The sequence below is a fragment of the Crocodylus siamensis genome, chromosome 2 (assembly GCF_052110815.1).
Source record: "Crocodylus siamensis isolate JL-2025a chromosome 2, ASM5211081v1, whole genome shotgun sequence".
NCBI lineage: Eukaryota > Metazoa > Chordata > Crocodylia > Crocodylidae > Crocodylus > Crocodylus siamensis.
In genome coordinates, this window is record NC_143396.1 from 175,801,596 (window position 1) to 175,818,876 (window position 17,281).

General features: G+C 50.9%; 1 protein-coding gene across 4 annotated transcripts in view; it reads left to right on the top strand.

Moving 5' to 3' along the window:
- The window catches only part of RASSF7 (Ras association domain family member 7), an 83,765-nt gene that overhangs the window by 55,603 nt on the left and 10,881 nt on the right, over nt 1-17,281 (top strand). For all 4 annotated transcript variants that reach the window (XR_016440212.1, XM_090032385.1, XM_090032382.1 and 1 more), the window contains exons 2-3: nt 4,183-4,337; nt 10,113-11,020. Coding sequence is in view for 3 of the 4 variants with exons in the window: in XM_090032385.1 (XP_089888511.1) it covers nt 4,235-4,337; nt 10,113-11,020 (1,011 nt within the window). In the remaining variant the exon portion in view is untranslated. The remainder of the gene's footprint in view (nt 1-4,182; nt 4,338-10,112; nt 11,021-17,281) is intronic.

Here is a 17,281-nt window from a genome sequence, read left to right on the forward strand (position 1 = left end):
GTTAAAGGCAACCTGAGCTCCAGTTTGCTAGGTCTGACGCATACCCCTTTTGTATCTTTTGAAAATCGTTAGCATATTTTAAATTTCTGTGTGTTTATTTCCTGAGATTCCAGTAAAGTGGGAGTAGGTAATACATTTTGGAAAGAGGTCTCCCTGCTATGTTTACTTGCACAGCTTGGGAGAAGAGGAGAAAACGGCTGTAGTTTTCTTGGCCTGTTTCAGACATTGTTTGGAAAATCCCCAGCGAGTTGTTGCCAACTTGTTGATGGAAGCAGAGCAAAATGTAGCTCATCCACTAAGGCACCATCCTCCCGCCAGAAATACCTGGGTATTGTTGTTGTACTAAGGTGGTTCAGGAATGGAGGGTGGATTTAAGTCAGAAATAATAGGCAGAGAAAATTCAGCAGTTGGGTTTTGGCCTGACTGCTGACTTGCAGCTTCCTTGGGCTCTGTGATGAACATGAGGGTATGGCTTTGTGAATGGTGAGCTAGGGAGCCCCAAGCCCCTTTTAAATGCCCCTCACCAGTCTCCAGAATCAGTTTGGTCAACACTTGGGATGAGGATTAACTGGAGTACAGAGATTCTTCTTTGCTAGAGATGAGCTCAAAGTGAAACCTGCAGCCAGTCTTGGGAAAATTCCCATCCTGCCCTGAAATCAGCAGTTCATGTCCATTTTTAACTTGGCTTGTTTCTGCTAGTCAGGTCATGGTGGAACAGTGTGTGCTTGTCTTAGAGGTTTGAAATTTATAGCTGTTCCCAGTTGAATGTAGATCTGTGGAGGTAAGTGGGGACTGTGCCTCCTACAGTGCATCTCTGCCTCCACGAGTTCCTGGCTGATGGGACAAAACTCCCTGAGGCTGAGACCTGTCTGCACAGGGCCTCACACAAGAAGGCCCTGATCTCTGATTTGGGCTTGTGTCAGTAACAGAAACAATGAAAGCATGTTCCTCTTTTCCTCCTAGCCAATATACATCCTGCTCATGGAACTACTGGGTACGGCCTCCAGAGCCGGAGGGGTTTGTTAGTGCCCACAACCATACCTGCACCAGAACCTGAACGCTTGCAGCTCTGCCCACACCCTTCTCCCCACCCTCCCAACTCAAGCCCAGTATGGGCTGGGTGGTTTCAGTGGTGGGTGGGGGCTTTGCCTGTGCCTATGCCAGGTCCAGTGCTGCTTCTCCCAGCCCCTTGCTCCCCAGCTACAGGATGTATGCACCTTGAGGCTGGTGGGGAGCTGTGCCAGGGCCAAACATCTGCACACTACATCTGTGCTATTGCCACTTCTGCCCCTCCTACCAGCTGCAGTGTAGGCACAGCTTCCGGCCAGAGGGGGTCTGTGTTGGGGCCAAGCAGCTTCCAGCTGTGCCCATGCTGCAGATGAGATTGGAGAAGGGAGGCTGGGAGAAGTGGTAGCGGCATGGACAAAATTTGCAGGTAGCTGGTCCTGGCACAGCTCTCCATTGACTGGAAACAGCAGGGAGCAAGGGGGCTGGCAGAAGTAGCAGCATTAGGGCCCCCCTCCTCCCCCCCGGCTTTTGATGTGCTGCTGAGGCCGCATTGGACTGGCCAGGTTGTTCTGGCCTATTGTCAGCCCTGTGCCCTCCCCCTCCCATCAAAGCAATCATTAATCAGGGCATGAAAAGTTCTTGACCGACTTCCTCTGTGTAACACCACTTTGGCCCTTCTTGGCTCAGAAAAAGCATTGGAATCTTGGGAGAAAAAGCTGTTTTGGGGGGTCACTCCCTTAGTCCCTCTAAAGCAGCAAGTGATGGACGGGTGTATGCATGTCTTGTCTGGCTGTCTTTTTTACCCACACACATATTGGATTTGTATAGTCAACTTCTGGGGCTAAATCCAACCCATCTGTCATTCACCTGTTGCTTGAAAATCCACATCATGGTGTGTTCATTAAAACCCACTTGCATCTAGTTACACCTGCCTTCTTATTGCCCTTTGGGCAATAGCTGTGAATATTTGAGATGCTGTCTTTTGTAATCTAGAGGCAGTGTACAAGGCGTTGATGCATATAGAGGGATTTAAAGGAATTACTCAGAAATCTGAATGCATCGATCTTCTGGGCATCTTCTAAGCATTGATTTCTCTTTTCAGTGAGGTGCTATTTCTGGTGTTTGCTTTGGTAGTGAGAAGGGAGCATACCATGGCATAGCGCTGCAGCCCGCCAGACAGCTTCTTTGTTAGGATTCCAGCTTGTAGACAACAGTTCAAGGTGTCCTCACACTGGATTCCTTTCATACTTCTGGTAGGAAGCTGATTCATGTCGTACAAATGTTATTGTTTGTGCAGCTTGTGTAATCCCTGCCGGCTCATAGCTGGTGTGCCGCCTACCCTACTTTATCCAGCCGGAACGAGGGGGAAGTGACTTTATTTTTAGCCTCGGCCCTGGGAGGAACATCAAGTCAAGCCCTTTTAAATGCACTATAAGTAAATGCAACACAGCACCCGCCCTTCATTTTTGGGGCTTTAGTTGCAGTAATATCTAGGGAGCGTGTTCATAGATGAGGACCCCGTTGTTCTAGGTGTTATACGGATCACAGAGCAAAACAGCAGTCCCTGTGCAGAGGAGCATTTATTTGAAGTACAGGGCCAAGGTGAGGGTCAGGGTTTACTACTGAGAGATGAGGTGAAGCCCACCTATGACTGGCCAGTGTAGACAGGGCCAAATTGGGGTGAAACCAGAGCTAGCTGAAGCCCTTGCAGCAAGCAGCATAATCAGATTTAGGAATCTGCCTGTAAACAACCTGCTTGCTGGCACTGATGGGTTTGCCAGTGGTTCACTTCACTGGGACTAACATGGGCCCAGCCCAGAGACTATTTCGCAAGCTGCCAAATATTTTCTTTTGGTGGTAGTTGTTCAAGCTGTGTGATTGGTATCCCAAATCACATGACTTTGGCCACCACCTTCTGATTGGATGACTTCATAGGATCACATACTCCCCTTATCATGGAATGTGAGCAAAGCCTCCCTTATCTTAATGTTGGTAAACAGTGACTGGGTTTTATGTGCCCCAGCCTCTCAGGTTGGGTGACTTTCAACAGATGTAGTCATTGTTGAGTATTAACCTGTTCAGTACAGATTTTGTAAGTCACTCCAACTTGTCACACTGCCTGGACACATGCAGGTGCCATACACTGTTCCTTCCTGCAGCTTCTGGGTGCTTATTAAATAGAGCCCAGGAGTGTAAGTACAGTCCTATAATGGCTAAAATCTGCACTGCAGATGGAGCTTTCCAGGGATTTGCAATAGGAGGCAGGGTATGACCCTGTTAGCCATGGCTGCTGCTGCTGCATGGGAGCAAAGGATTACAGGGTCATTGTGGATTGTGTGTTTCATCTCCATCCCCAGGTCAGGGTAGTGGGGGAACCTGTGAAACTAACTTGATTTATATCTAGTAGGATTTAAAACCTGAGCTGGAGTATTATCTGCTGCTACAGTGGCAAGGAATAGAGGGGAGCAAGAAGTCACTCACTGCTCTTTCTCTGTGAGCAGGATACTCCTCCAGCCTGGGATTATTAACCTGTGAATGTTAGGCAAAAAGTTAAAGGCTAATGAAATCTGCCTGATGTTGGGACTGTTCCTGGGACTCATCTGATGTTCACCTGGGCTTGTGCCAAGGTAAAAGGCTGCCCAGCCCCAATCCTGAACTTAGGACAGCTCCTTTTGGGGACAGATCTCTGCCTGTTTTAATAGAAACCTGGGAGCAGGGATTGTTGCAAAGCAATGACCCAAGAAGTGACACAGGGGAGTTGAGTGGCTCTAGGCTTTAGGTGTAATAAAGTCTGGAAGGCTATTGGCTGCTGGGGGCAGATTGCACAGCATATCTGGTATTGAAAGCGCCTCTCACTGTTTCTTTTCTCTCTCCCTCTCTCTCTCTCTCTCTCTCTCCCTCCCTCTCTCTCCCTCTCTCTGTCTCCAGGCTGCATCAAGTCCTAGCTGGTCTTGGAACCTTTAGCCAAGGTCCCCTAGGATAAGCCCTGTTTTTTTTGTCATTGATAAATAACTCATTGTTGCTTTGTTGAATGGGTGCCCTCTCGGGGATTCTGGCCTATGATCTGCTCTTTTAGATTGGTGTGGCACTTTCCAGGACCCAGGGCAGTGCTTATGGTAACAAAAGTTATGCAGCACACTTGAAACTCAAACTCTCATTTCTTTATCTGTTCAGGGAAGCTGCTTTGCGATGGTCCAGAGGTCCTGATTCCTCAGCAGTGTTGGTGATGGAGCTGAAGGTCTGGGTGGATGGCATCCAGAGAGTGGTGTGTGGTGTCTCTGATCAGACCACATGCCAGGAGGTGGTCATTGCTCTGGCACGTGCAATTGGTGAGTACTGGACCTAAAACCAAGTCACCAGCTATACTGGTTTTCATTACCACCTCATCGGTTTTCATTACCACCTGGACAGCACCTGCCATTTTGAGATGGGGCTTCTCCATATTTTACCATTTTCTGTGTTGTGTTGGTTATGATCACCAGTAGCTCAGGAGTAGCAGTGGGGACTGAATGAAACCTTCCTGCTCATTTTGTTTCTATGGTGTAGTATTTTGCCAGATGTTCAACTGTGATTCGTTGGCTCATGCCCATAGCACCAGGATTTCGCTGAGGGTTTCTTATCCAAGTACAAACCACACTTGTGACTGCTTAGCTTCCTTTATCAAGTGAGACTGGGTGCAGTCAGGCAGGCTGTGGCCATAGCCCTCATCCCACGCTGAGACATACATTCATGCATTAACTTGCCCAGAGGATCGCAAAGTGAGTGGCTGAGATGTGACCAAACCCCTGCACCCCCGGCTCTGGGGTTCTTGCTTTCACCTGTAGCTGGACTGCTTCCTGGTGATTTAGTTTTAGAGCTTTGTTAGGGTATGGATTCACAAACAGCTGACTGTAGGTAAAAGGGCAGAACTCTATGGCTTGTGAGCTGCTTTGTGGTAACCGACCACATGCACACTCTGACCCTGAGGTAAGTGGAAGCAGAAGCATAGCCAGCTCCTTCTGTACCTTGAGTAAAGTTGCATCTTAGGCTACCTGCATTCGGGCAGTGGTGCTACATGGGTCTAGGCTGCTATGGCTGAAGCATGGACTCCCTGTGCACCAGCTGCAGCAGCCCCGTAACATGGGTTCCCTAGGGGTAGCCAGTCTGAATCCCCCCTCTAAGTTGGCACTGGGAGGTAGTCCCCTGCTTGCCCATCCCTAAAGGCACTGGACCCGGATATTTTAATCTTCAGTGAAAGAGGGGTAAATTACTGCTGTTCAGTTTACACTTGCTTCAGGGGAAGACTAAGAGCGTGAGAAATTATCATGGAACAACTGATGCAGAAGTAAAGCTCCATCCTCCCTTTTATCCCATGGTAAATTGTTTGTATGTCCATGCCCTCAGAGTTTTAATCCAGCAGGCTTGGCCCAGGCTAGTTCTTCACTGATGACAGGTTTGAAATCTTTCAACCTTTAAAAAATCAAAGTAGCTACAAGAGTCCCAACCCCACTCCCCTTCCCCCAAATCAAAACATCCTACAAATCTCTGCAGAAGAATTTTATTTTTCTTTCCAATCTGTGGTGGTGTAATCCCTGGTTGAGGAAAGAGGAGTCTTCCTAGCATTGCAGGCCTCTTTGCCGCAGGGGCTGGCACAGCTAAACTCTCGGGCTTTGATGTGTAAACAATGTGATGCAAACAGTCATCAGTAGGGATCACAAGCGTTTCTAATTGCATTGGTGCACCTGTGGCTTCCACTGAGGAAGAGAACCCCAGGTAGCATGGGAACTGGGTGAAATGATCCCACTTCCTCAGTTTTCATAAGGAGGTGTATGGAGGTCTCCCTGTCAGCAGTGGCTGCAAGTGAGGAGATGGTGAGGTTTGGTCCTTAGCTAAATCTCCCCATGAGGGAAATTGCCTTCAATCCTAAGAGAGAAGAGACCTTCTTGAGCCAGCACCTGGCCAAGTGCTGCAGGGACCGTCCTGTGGTGTGTGCGCACAGCAGAGAAGGAGAACAAACAGGGTATAAGCAGTGGTCTTTCTCTTTCACTCCCAAATGCTGCAGTAGATACAGATATTGCTCCTCCTGCTGGCACAGGGCCATACTGCCTTGGGAATTCCTGCTTCCCTATCCAGATACTTCAGTATGGCTCCAGAAGAGAATTCATTGCTGAAGAGTTTGGTGGGAACAAGAGTTTGGAGAGAGAATTTTGTTGGGGATGTTGGTCATTGGCATCAGACAGTGACCCGGACATGCCCCCTGAAAGGTGGTCCTCATTTCTTTTGAATTGGGCTCTGATTCAGCAAAGCATTTAAAGACATGACAGGACATAAACATTTTTAGTGGGACTTTCAGAGTGGGTTTAAGTGAAGTATGTTTCAGTGCTTTGCTGAATCAGTCTGTTGAAGCTGAGCACATGGGGAAGAATGGAGAGTGTGCCCCAGCCCTGGAAAGTCAGCCTTGGATCCTAGGCACGAGCTGGATTCTCTCCCCTGGCATAGATTCACCCATAATAAAGAGTCTGCAGGATGAAGAGGGATCTGCAGCTTTACAGTCAGTTCTGGCTCCACACGGATGCGACTGACTGCAGTAAAGAGATCAGATTGGTGTGAGGCCCGGAGGAGGAGGAGCCCCCAGTTTTTTTCCTCTTTCCTGTGCCCACTGTACAAGGCCAACAGGAACAAGTGGCCAGAGGCATTTGGATGGGGAAGGGTTTCCCCCTCACTAATGTTAGCCAAGCTGACTCTGCATGTGCCCAGGAACCCGGTCTGTGGGGTGGAATTGGAATCTAGGCACAACCAGCAGGGTTGTACCTGGAGATGGACTTGGACACTGTGAGGAGGCCCCGAGGCACCTGGATCATGAAGCACTGGCAAGCTTTGTAGTCCTTAATCTCTGTTGTTTTGAAGCGAGATCCTTCTCATTAGACTAATAGGCCTTCACCATCCCTTCCCTTGTGGAATCAAAAAGTGCAGTGCTCACAGATTCTTTCTGTTTTTTTCTCTAGTAAATTCATTTTTCCAGAAGCCCTGGGAGACTAGCAGGGCTGCTCTTTGCATTTTGTTCTTTTCCTTCAAGAGTTACAAAAGGGTCAGGTCTGGCTGTGGGGTAAGCAGAGCTGGGAAGCCAGCAGGTGAGAACTCACTTCTCAGGTCCACTGGTAAAGTTTTAGGAAAGCGTTGCTCTGGATGTTGCCCCCTCTTCATCTCCCTATGGGCAGTAGCTTATGACATATGCTGAGGGAAAAGCATGCTGGGCATTGTCATCCTGGGCAGCTGCAATCTTGAAGTTAATGGAGCTGTATCCTTTTGGCACCAGCAGGGGGTCAGGGCAGCATTTGCTTCTCTCTGGAAGCCTGTGGGCGCATATGCCTGCCAAGTGGAAGGACTTTTCATTGTGAGCAAATGCCCAAGCCTGCCAGCAAGAGTCCTATCTTTAATTTGCTTGTGAAAAGGCCAAGGCTGCATCCTTGCAATAATCCAGTTTGACCCTAGCCCTGCCAGCTTAGGTCTGGTCCGCATTTGAGAGCTTTGCCTCTATAGCTATGTTGGCAGGCAGCCTGCTCCCCCACCTCTGCTCTGTCACTCTGGATGCAGCCTTGTGGGCAGATAAGGGTTGTGCCAGTTTTTAGCATCTGTCACTTCAGGGGTTGACAAGGCAAAGCCAGCAAGTGGAATAACGCAGCCTACTGCTGTGCGCAACATCCCCAGTTAGGAGGCTCTGCTACCATGGCTGCAGCCCTACAACAAAGGCAAGCCCTGAGGAATCAATGTGTGTGAGCATGCTGGGCTTCTGTCCAAGGAAGTCAAAAAGTCAAGTGGTCCTCCTGGGCCTACAAGCCTGTTGAGCTCGCACAGGTAAGGCACCCACCAGCTTCTGTAGCCAGGACCACATAAGGGATTGATTTGGCCAGCATCGTGTCCATCTGCTTTTTGACACCCCAGGCTGGAAGATCCACTTACAGGACGGTCAATTGGTGGTAGCCTCTGGCATGAGTCCAAAGCAGGGCTTGAACTCGCACCTCTGGAGCCATAGCAAGATGCCTTCAATACTCTGCCGCTGTGTTTTTAGAAAGACACTTCATTTAAATCCCTGTTTGAATGGCAGCTCTGCAGACCCTCTTGTGGAGGCAAATATAAATGCTCTGTGCCTGGAGAAGCTCAGGGAAGTGCTCAGATGTCTGTACCTTGGCTGTCACATACTTCAGCGACCCCTCCGTTATCTTCACAACAGCACCGCCTTCACAAGCATCTGCTCGCCTGTTTCCCTATGGCATTACCTAGCTTTGCACCACATCCACCTGCTGATTCACTAGGACTTTCCTGTTGATGGCAGTGTCAGCTTTGGGTTCAGTCCAAGTTCTTTTATTTGAATTACAATGTTTATTCTCCCACAAAGGCTATAAACTTTGCCAAATCAGCTACATTCTCTCCTGGCAATGTCTGCCCAAGGTTACAGCAGCCACACTGCTCCGGGTGATGTAAAAGGGATGGGATGGTACCTGCCATCCCACAAGGCTTTATTTAGACTGGCTGAGAGCGTCTTGGGACTGCATTTAATCTTCCTTTTATTTTTCCTCTGGGTATCATCTAATTAGCCTATTCCCTTTGATTCTTTTTCCTATCAAAACGGTCAGACAATTCAGGTGCACTTAACTTTACCCTTTCTTTATGGCTTGTTAGGGCAGGGGCATCAGCTTTTATAGGCAGTGACCTTTTTGTCAGCTCTCTCTCTCTGGCTCTTTTTCACTGAATCATGCCTGAAGTTACGTGTTATACTTAGATCATACTAAGGGCCCTCCACACATTAAAGCTCATTAACTTGTGCTAAGTGCCCTTTGAGAATCTCCAAACTTGTGGCACTTCATGTGAGGGTTAACTGTGGGCAATGCTACCTAGCTCTTGTTAACGTAACTTCTATCTGCTCCACAGAGATAAAATGAGCAGTTTGTAGTCCTCCAATATCCCTGTATGCACTGCTTTAACCCCCTGCTTTTCCCAGCCCCTTGCCCAGAGCAGGGACAGTGCCCAGGTATTCTGGCTCCTAGCCACATCTCTGCTCACCAGCCCTCCAGTGGCAAGTCAGAGCTGTGCAGGCATGAAACTGTATTAACCTTTAACATGTGACTGCTCACAGCCCATTCTAACTTTTAACATTGCTTAGCACCCCACAACTGTAGTATGGTGTAAGCGTAACATGTAACATCACCCTCATGACAATCCTGTGTCTTAATAACATGGATTAAAAGGAGGCTCTGGTTATACTCTGATCTGATGCCTATAGCAGGAGCTCTCCCAGCTGTAGCAGGCCCATCTGTTTGGATGGGAGGGGTTGGTTTGGACCAGTAGCATTGTAACATCCTCAACTTTCCTGGCCTCTGGTTATGTGCACAGGCATAGCTCAGATTTTTCTCCCCCACCCCTCCCAGGCGGGCTAGAATTAGTGTTTAATCCCCAGGGGACAGCAATTTCTTCCTGTTGGCTGCTGCTTATTTGGCAGATGCTTTCTGATGCTGTGGTGGTGACTTGAAAAGATCCCTTATCTTCAGACTGCACTAGCACTTGATGACTGCAGTGTAGGTGTGACCTAGGAGTCTCTACGGCTGTGGTGTCCTGTCCTGACCAGGCCTGAACCTTAGTGCTAGAACTGGAGCAATGGAAAACATAAAAGATTTTGAATTTCCTAGTATAGGCAAGACCCTGTTCCTCTCTGAGGAATCGTCCATATCTATGGACTTGGAATGAAGCCGGTGTGGTGAGCCAAGGGTAGGAAGGAAAGGGCAACACATGGTAGGCTGGAAGTGCATTGGCTGAGCATGGTGGAGGAAAACTGCACATTGCTATGCTATAACCAGTGACGGTGGTCTCCTTCCCTGAGGGACAGCAAGGTTCTTGCTTGCTAGTATGGTGGAAGAGACCTAACACCTGATGATTGGACATGCTGCCAGCATCTGTGCACTTCTAATGTTGGGTGGAGCTGAGGTTCAGGCCAGAGAGGGGGTGAGGTGAGGTGTCTGTTGCCTGACATTACAGTAGTGTGATTAAAACATTGCCGTCTGTGGTTTCCCTTCCCCTCAAGACGCACTTCTCCCTGAGCCCTTGGTGACTGTTCTTTGTTCTCTTCCCAGGTCAGACGGGGCGGTACGTCCTCGTCCAGAAGTTGCGGGAGAAGGAGAGGCAGCTCCTCCCACACGAGTGCCCAGTGGAGTCGCTAGCCAAGTGTGGCCAGTATGCCAATGATGTGCAGTTCGTCCTACGGCGGACAGGCCCCAGCCTCACTGAACGGCCGTCCTCAGACAATGCCACCCAGGCTCCTGAGAGGACGTTCATCCGGGCCAGCCTGCCCATCAAACCCAGGCCAGTGAGCACAGAAGTGCCCAGGTCCAGGGAGCCTAAAAAGTCCATGACCTTTAACTTGGGCCCTATGGGCCCCACTGATCTGTTTGCCAAGAGCAAGCTGAGGCAGCACAAGAGGGACAGTGCTGATGTGAAGGATGGTGCCAATGGGGGCCAGCCCTCCAAGGATGAGCTGTTTAAGACAGTGCTGCGTCAGCAGGAGCAGCTTTACTCCTTAGAGGTCCATGGGGATTCCTTGGAAATGGACCTTAGGTACTGGGAGCGCAGCAGGAGCACCAGCCAGGAAGATGAGATCCTCTACCTGGAGCAGCTGGTCAGACGGAACGAGATGGAGCTGGGCGAGGAGGAGTTCTGGCAGAGCGAGCTGCGCCTGGAGAAGGAGTGTGAGAGAGAGCGGCAGGAGAAGGTGAGGAGCCTGCAGGCCACCCTGGAGGAATACACGCAGAAGATCCATGAGCTGACTGCCAAAACAGAGGCCTTGGAAAAGGAGATCCAGTGGGAGATAGCTGAGCGGGCCAAGAGAGTGAAGGAAGCACCTGCCCAGGGACCTATGGATCTAGATGATGTGGCGGCCAAAATGAAAAGGGACCTGGAAGCCAAGGTCAAGCAGGGTGCCCAACTGGACAGCAGCCTGACAAACGTGGAGAAGGCCTTGGAAGAGGCTGAAAGGAACCTTCAGGTATGGCCTTGGTAATGTGCGTGTGCTGGTGAACACCCAAGGAAAGCAGTTTCATTCAGCTGCTCCCCTGGGCTTCCTACCCAGCCTTTAAAATGGGGTCAGCTGTCTGTGGCCAGAGTGGGAGAGACTGGATTCAGGTCCTGATTCAGCACTTCCATCCCTGTGGAATAAACCCCTTTAGTCTGTGCTTAAAAACTGTGCTGAATCAGGGTCTTAGACACAACGGTCCTCCTTTCCCACTGTAGTCTGCACTCTCCTTTCATTAGCATCACTGTTGCCTGTAGGAGCATTATAGGTAATGTGAGGGATCAGCTGCTAGACATGGCACCACTAAGTCCTTAAGGTTAAATGATGCTTAGCTAGATATACTCCCTGTGGTTTCCCAACATGGATGCTGTAACAGCTGGTCTGTATCTTGCATGATGCTGACCCATTTGACCCTAGTCCAGCCAAATGCTGAAGCCAGGGCTCAGCTGGAGCTCCAGGAGAAATCCCCTTCTCAATTCAGTAGGATTATGTCTCTACCCCAGCACTGGGCCTGGACCTGGCAGGATTGAGTCCCAAGTGGATTAGAAGCTGGTGCAGGTAGTATAAAATTGTGGGGGAATAATTCTTGTAAAACATTGCGTTTGCTGGCGTGACTTGAACCCAATAGCACGTGTGGCCTTATGGATCGGTATTGGCTGCTTGGTGCTAAGTTGTGCTGGCCTGGCATGAAACCCTAGGCCTGGGGAGTAGCATGCGTGCCACAAAGATGCTGTGGTGAGTGGTGCCATCTGACCATGTGTCACCACGCTGAGAGGAGCGCACATTCCTCCATGCTATCTGGGATGTCCTGCAGGAAACATTCAGTCAGCAAGTCCCCATGTGCTGCAGCAGCCTGGTGAATGGCAAAGGCAGGGCCATGGGCAAGGCCTGAGGGAAACAGAGTCTTTAAACCTGAGGGTGTTATTAGGTTTAAGGGCAAAATGGTCTTTCCTCTTTAGTTGGTGATGTCTTCTCCAAGTGAGGGAAGGAAACACCAGTACGCATGCAGCAGGGGAGAGAAACACAGTACACATGCAGTACTTACTAACAGCAGTTGGAGTGGTAAGCTCTAGAGCAGGTTATTAATTTATGATGGGATCTCTGTGCAGGAAATCAGTGTCTGGGAAAGAGGATCAGCAAATTTATCCGTTCCTTTAAAAAAAATCTCTCTTCTCTTTCCTCATGGAAAGTAAATGAGGAGCTAGTGGGTCTAGGGCCTGTGTGAATGGCTTTTTGCAGGGTTTGGGTAGAGCCAGTTAATGCTTGCTCTGGCTGCCTCTCAAAATTTGAATGCCTGAGAGGGAGTGTACTGAGCAGAGCAGGTCTCAGTGTTGTTGGCAGTAAGGAGAAAAAGAAATGGACCTGTGAAAAGGCAGTGCAGATCAGAAGATGCCTGGGGATGGGTTTCCTATACAAGCCAAGCATGCTGCCTTAGCTCCACCAGGACCAGACATAGGCATGGGTGAGCTGGGCAGCCACCCAGGGCCCAGACAGAAAGGGGGCCTGAAAATGGTAATTATTAGTATTATCATTATCTCTGGTGAATGGGGGCCTGATACTAAAAGTTCTCCCGGGGCTGCCAGGAGTCTAGGTACGGAGTTGAGCTGCACTGACAGCCCCACCAATGGCCCTGCCTTCCTGCAACATGCCCTCAGTGGAGCCAAAGTTTCTGCTCTTCTGGCTGACAAAGGGAAGAAGTGAGGGGACAGGAATCGGTCTTCCCTGTGCATTATCTGATGTGATGCGGAGCTCTGCATTTCACTCACTGCAAGGAGTGGGACTGATGAGGAGCCATGTGAGCTTGCTAGCAGAAGCTACCTCTGCAATATCTTTGCAAGCCTCTTGCTCATGTGTTCGTCCCCTGAAAGCTGTTAGCTGTAATGTAGCTATAGCTAGAGGCACTGACTTGGATAAGGAGAAAACCCTGCTCCCCCAACCTCAAAGTGCTGTGCACTGTACAGTGACAGTCCCTGCCCCTAAGAGCTTGCAGCCTAAAGAAAAAAGGAGAAAAAGGGAAGAACAGAAGTATAGAGAAGTTGTGCAGTGGCATCAGTGATAGAGCCCAGGGCTCCCAAGTCCCCACCCCGTGTCCTGTCTGCTGAGCTCTGCTGTCCATTTGCAACTGAGACATTAGCCAATCTTTCTTTCTTTAAATGGCCTGTGGTTTTAGTACAGCTAGTGCCCCCCTGGCCACAAGCCTGGGAGCAACTACTTCAACCACACATCTGCCTGTGAAGGCTCAGTTGGGAGGAGGCAGGATGGAGCCCTCTGCCCATTTTCTGTGAAGAAAGGCTGCATTGTATTAGCTGACTGCCAGTCCCTGACCATGGGGATGCTCATCTTTTAGACAAAGCAGCGGTATCTCTGGTTTGCCGGCCAGCCAAGGGCACAGGGAGATACAGGTGGGGGTCTGAGTTAATAGGTAGGATGAGTGGTGACAGCTTTGAGAGTTTTAGAGGAAGTTGGTTTTGGGGGAATCCTTATGTGACACTGAAGGAGAACCTCACCCTTGTCTCCATTAAAGGCAGATAGTTACAGAATGGGTCCCAGTGGATAGATGTGGTGGGTGGACCTTCAGCATTAAAATCCCCTTGGTGTTAGGGTCATGCTGGGACAGGATCTGAGCCCATGAGGACAGCGCCCTGTAGCCTGGACTGTAGGAGAGCCACGTTAGCATGGCCTGCATCCAGCCTAAATATAGAGGTGTGGTCTGATATCGGATCGGCACCAATATAAACAAAATAGTCTATATCAGAATTTGGCCTGAAATGGCTGATAATTTGGCTGATAAATGGCCTGTACATGTGTGTAGCCGCAGCACAGCACGTAAATGGCGAAGAGCACAACTCAGCAGTGTGGAGACCTGCCTGCAACTGGTCAGTCTGGTGTGGTGGAAAGGGAGGGGCGTGGGGGGGGGGGTGCAGATCGAGGCTCCCACAGTGAGGAGGGGCTGGGGTAGGTGGTGCCCAGTCAAGGGGGAAGGGTGTTGGGACAGAGCCGCAGATCGTCTGGAGGGCACGGGAAGAGAGTTAGGAGGTGGCTCCCTGTGCAGCTCGGTGGCTTATCTGGTGGCTCTCGCTGTTGGTCCCTTCACTTTGTCTAGGAGGGCATGGGGGGGGTGCCTCCGGATCTGTACACAGCAGGCAGTGGTGGCACTGGGAGGGGGGCTATGGGACAGCTATGGGGATTTTTGGGGTGGCTGCAGCCCTCCCCTGTAGCCCCCTCCCAGTATTGTAGCTGCAGCCTGCGCTGCCTGTGCCCTGCGCAGATCCAGGGCACATGGCCCCCCCATGTGCCTTCCCAGGCTGAGCGCAGCAGCGAGAGCCATCTGCCCCCCCCCCCCCCCGGATGAGCTGTGGCTCTGTCCTACACCCTACTCCAGCTGGGCAGCGCCTGCCCCAGCCCCACTCTCTCCCTTACTGTAGGGGCCTTGATCTATTCCCCCCATGCCCCTTCCTTCCTCCTCCTTCCACCACACCAGACTCACCAGCCGCATGCAGCTGTATCAGAAATCAGATCATATCAGCCCCAAAAATCTCTATCGTTGCATCCCTACCTAAGTAGCCTTCCTGAGAAGTGGGAGCAATTAGCCTGGGTGCAATACAGCACTGCCTCACCTATACAGCAGTATTAGTTACTCCTTGCTCGAGCAGGTAGCCTTTCCAGCTGTAGGAGTGTGATGTTCGTTCATGGGGAGCTCCAAGCACTGATTTATAGTTGGGGTTCTGCTTGTCTTGAATCAAGAGCACCAAACTCAACCCCAGCGGTTCCCTTCCTCCATCTCATGGACACTGCCGCCCTCTTGTGGGCAAGCGGCAACAGCAAGAGAGTTGTTAAAGGATCCACTCAATCCTGCTGCCCTTCAGGCAGGTAAATAGCATAAGTATTGTTTAAGCTGGCTGTGTAAGTGGCATTTCAGGGTGTTTCATGCCACTTGGGCAAGTTTGGGATCCAATTTCCCCCATCTGCATACTTAGAAGGGATCCACCCCAGCCATTTGCTGCAATCCTGCTCTTGCCTGGGAAGGCACAAAAGTCCCAGAAAGGTTTGTTGCAGATAGGGGTGCACTGATAAAAATTTTGGGGACTGATACCAATAGCCAATATTTAAGGAAGGCACAGATGCCAATATTGGATTGACATCTGATACAGCTGCCTCCAAGTGGTAAGTCAGGTGTGGCAGAAGGAGAGTAGGGGGAGGGAAAGAGTGTGCAGGGCAGATCAACATCCCCTGCAGTGAGGGAAGTGGCAGGGGCAGGTGCTGCCCAGGGTGGCGGGACAGTGATCCAGGATGAAGCCATGGCTCATGGGGTAGGGGTGGCTCCCTCTGCTTGCACCCTGAGAGGATGGGGGACAGGAGGGGGAGTGTGCCCCACACAATCTGCGTGGTGCAGATGGCAGCTGTGGGGTAGAGCTGGAGCTGGCGCTGTGCAGGGCCTTTCTTGCCTGGGGCTGGGCTTGGAGTGGGCTTCAGTGGCACTGGGAGGACGCTGCAGGCACCCCAAATTTCACCACAGCTCTGCTACCAGCCCCATGCCGCTGCCCGCTCAGCCCCGGCTTTTCCCGGCGCTTGGGTGGAGGCGGGGCATTTAGCCAGGGCTGTGCCAGGTGGTGGTGTGGGGCTGGGAGCGGAGATGCGGCAAAATTTGGGATGGCTGCAGCCTCCTCCTAGTGCTGCCGGAGCCTACTTTGAGCCCAGCCCTCACTGAGAAAAGCCCCGCACAGTGCCAGCTCCGGCTCCACCCCGCAGCTGCGGCCTGCCCTGTGCCACACCATGCAGATCTGGGGGACCACCCCCCACCCTCCTGGGGTACAAGCAGTGGTGGGAGCCACCCCCGCTCCATGAGCCATGCCTCCATCCTGCATTCCCTCCTGCCCCGGCTGGGCGGTGCCTGCCCCATCCCCTCCCTCACTGTGGGGAGCATTGATCTGCACCCCGACACCCCTTCCCTCTCCCCTCCCCTTCTAACTTACCTGCTTAGGGCAGCTATCCACGCTGCTGGCTCTGTTCTGCTACACTGCGCCTGCGCACAGCATGGGCATTTAGCGGCCACATTATCAGCCCTATATCCGATATAGACAGTTTTCTTCATATTGGTGCACCTCTAGTTGCAGAAAACAGAGGGTAGGGGGACAAGAGAACCCTTGCACCTTCCAGCCTGGTGGTTAAGGGATGTGGCCAAGGAGTGGAAGACATGGACTCTAGGCCCCACTCAACTAGAGCGTTGAACCTGCACGTCCTGTTACTGCCATAAATTGGCTCCACACCTTTCATGAGCACCACTTCAATACCCTTCCCCTGCCCAAACAGCTTCTCTTCTTTCTGCTCCCTGACCTGTGCTCCCTGCTGGATCTGCTGCTTTGCTTTGTGCCCTGCCCTGTATTCCCCGCCTGATCTACTGCTCTGTTTTCTGCTCATTGCCATGTAGGCCATTGTGCTGCTTGTCTTTTTCCTCATCTGCCATGTGCCACATGCAGAAGTTGCCCTTGCCACTTAAGAGACACATGCCACAGATTGGGCAACCCAAGATTAGGTATAGTGCAAGACACCCTCCACCCCTGCTGTTGAAGCTGGTCAGCCAAGAGCAGAAGACATACAAGTGCAGAAAAAGAGCAAACTAGTGGGAGCCTTGCTTCCTGGCTCAGGGAGGTGGGTATTGCCCTGGAATGAAGGGGACCTGGGCTCTGGGCCCCAGTGGAGTCTATCCATTTTTAGCCAATGACTATTGAATGCAAAATAGAGAAGCAGCATGAGGGTCAGGAGCAGAGGCAGGCACCAGAACCAACCTCCCCCCCTGCTTCCCAGGGCTGTGTCCAACTCACAAAGCAAACTTTTCCCTGCCCTAACCACTAAGCTATAGGGCTGAATGGTGGGAAGAGTCCCCCTCTTCCTGCTCTCTTTTTTTCCCCCCCCTGTAACCTATCTGAAGTTGCATGCCTTCATGAGGGGAGCAGGACCTAAAATCCACATTAAAGTAGCCCAAAACTCCATGTAAGCAGCTAAAGCTGGCTACGTAAGTGCTACTTAACCATCTAAAGGCGGAACAGGATTTGGGCCTAAGTCCTTATGCTCCAATGGGGATATTGTCTTGACATCCCAGACATGTAAACACTGACCTTGAAAGACACTGTCAGTCGCACGCAAATCGTGATCCCTTGTGACAATGCAGAAGATGGAGGATTAAAGTAGGTCTGAGATTGGATGTTTCTGTAACTTGGCCCAGGCAGCAGGAAG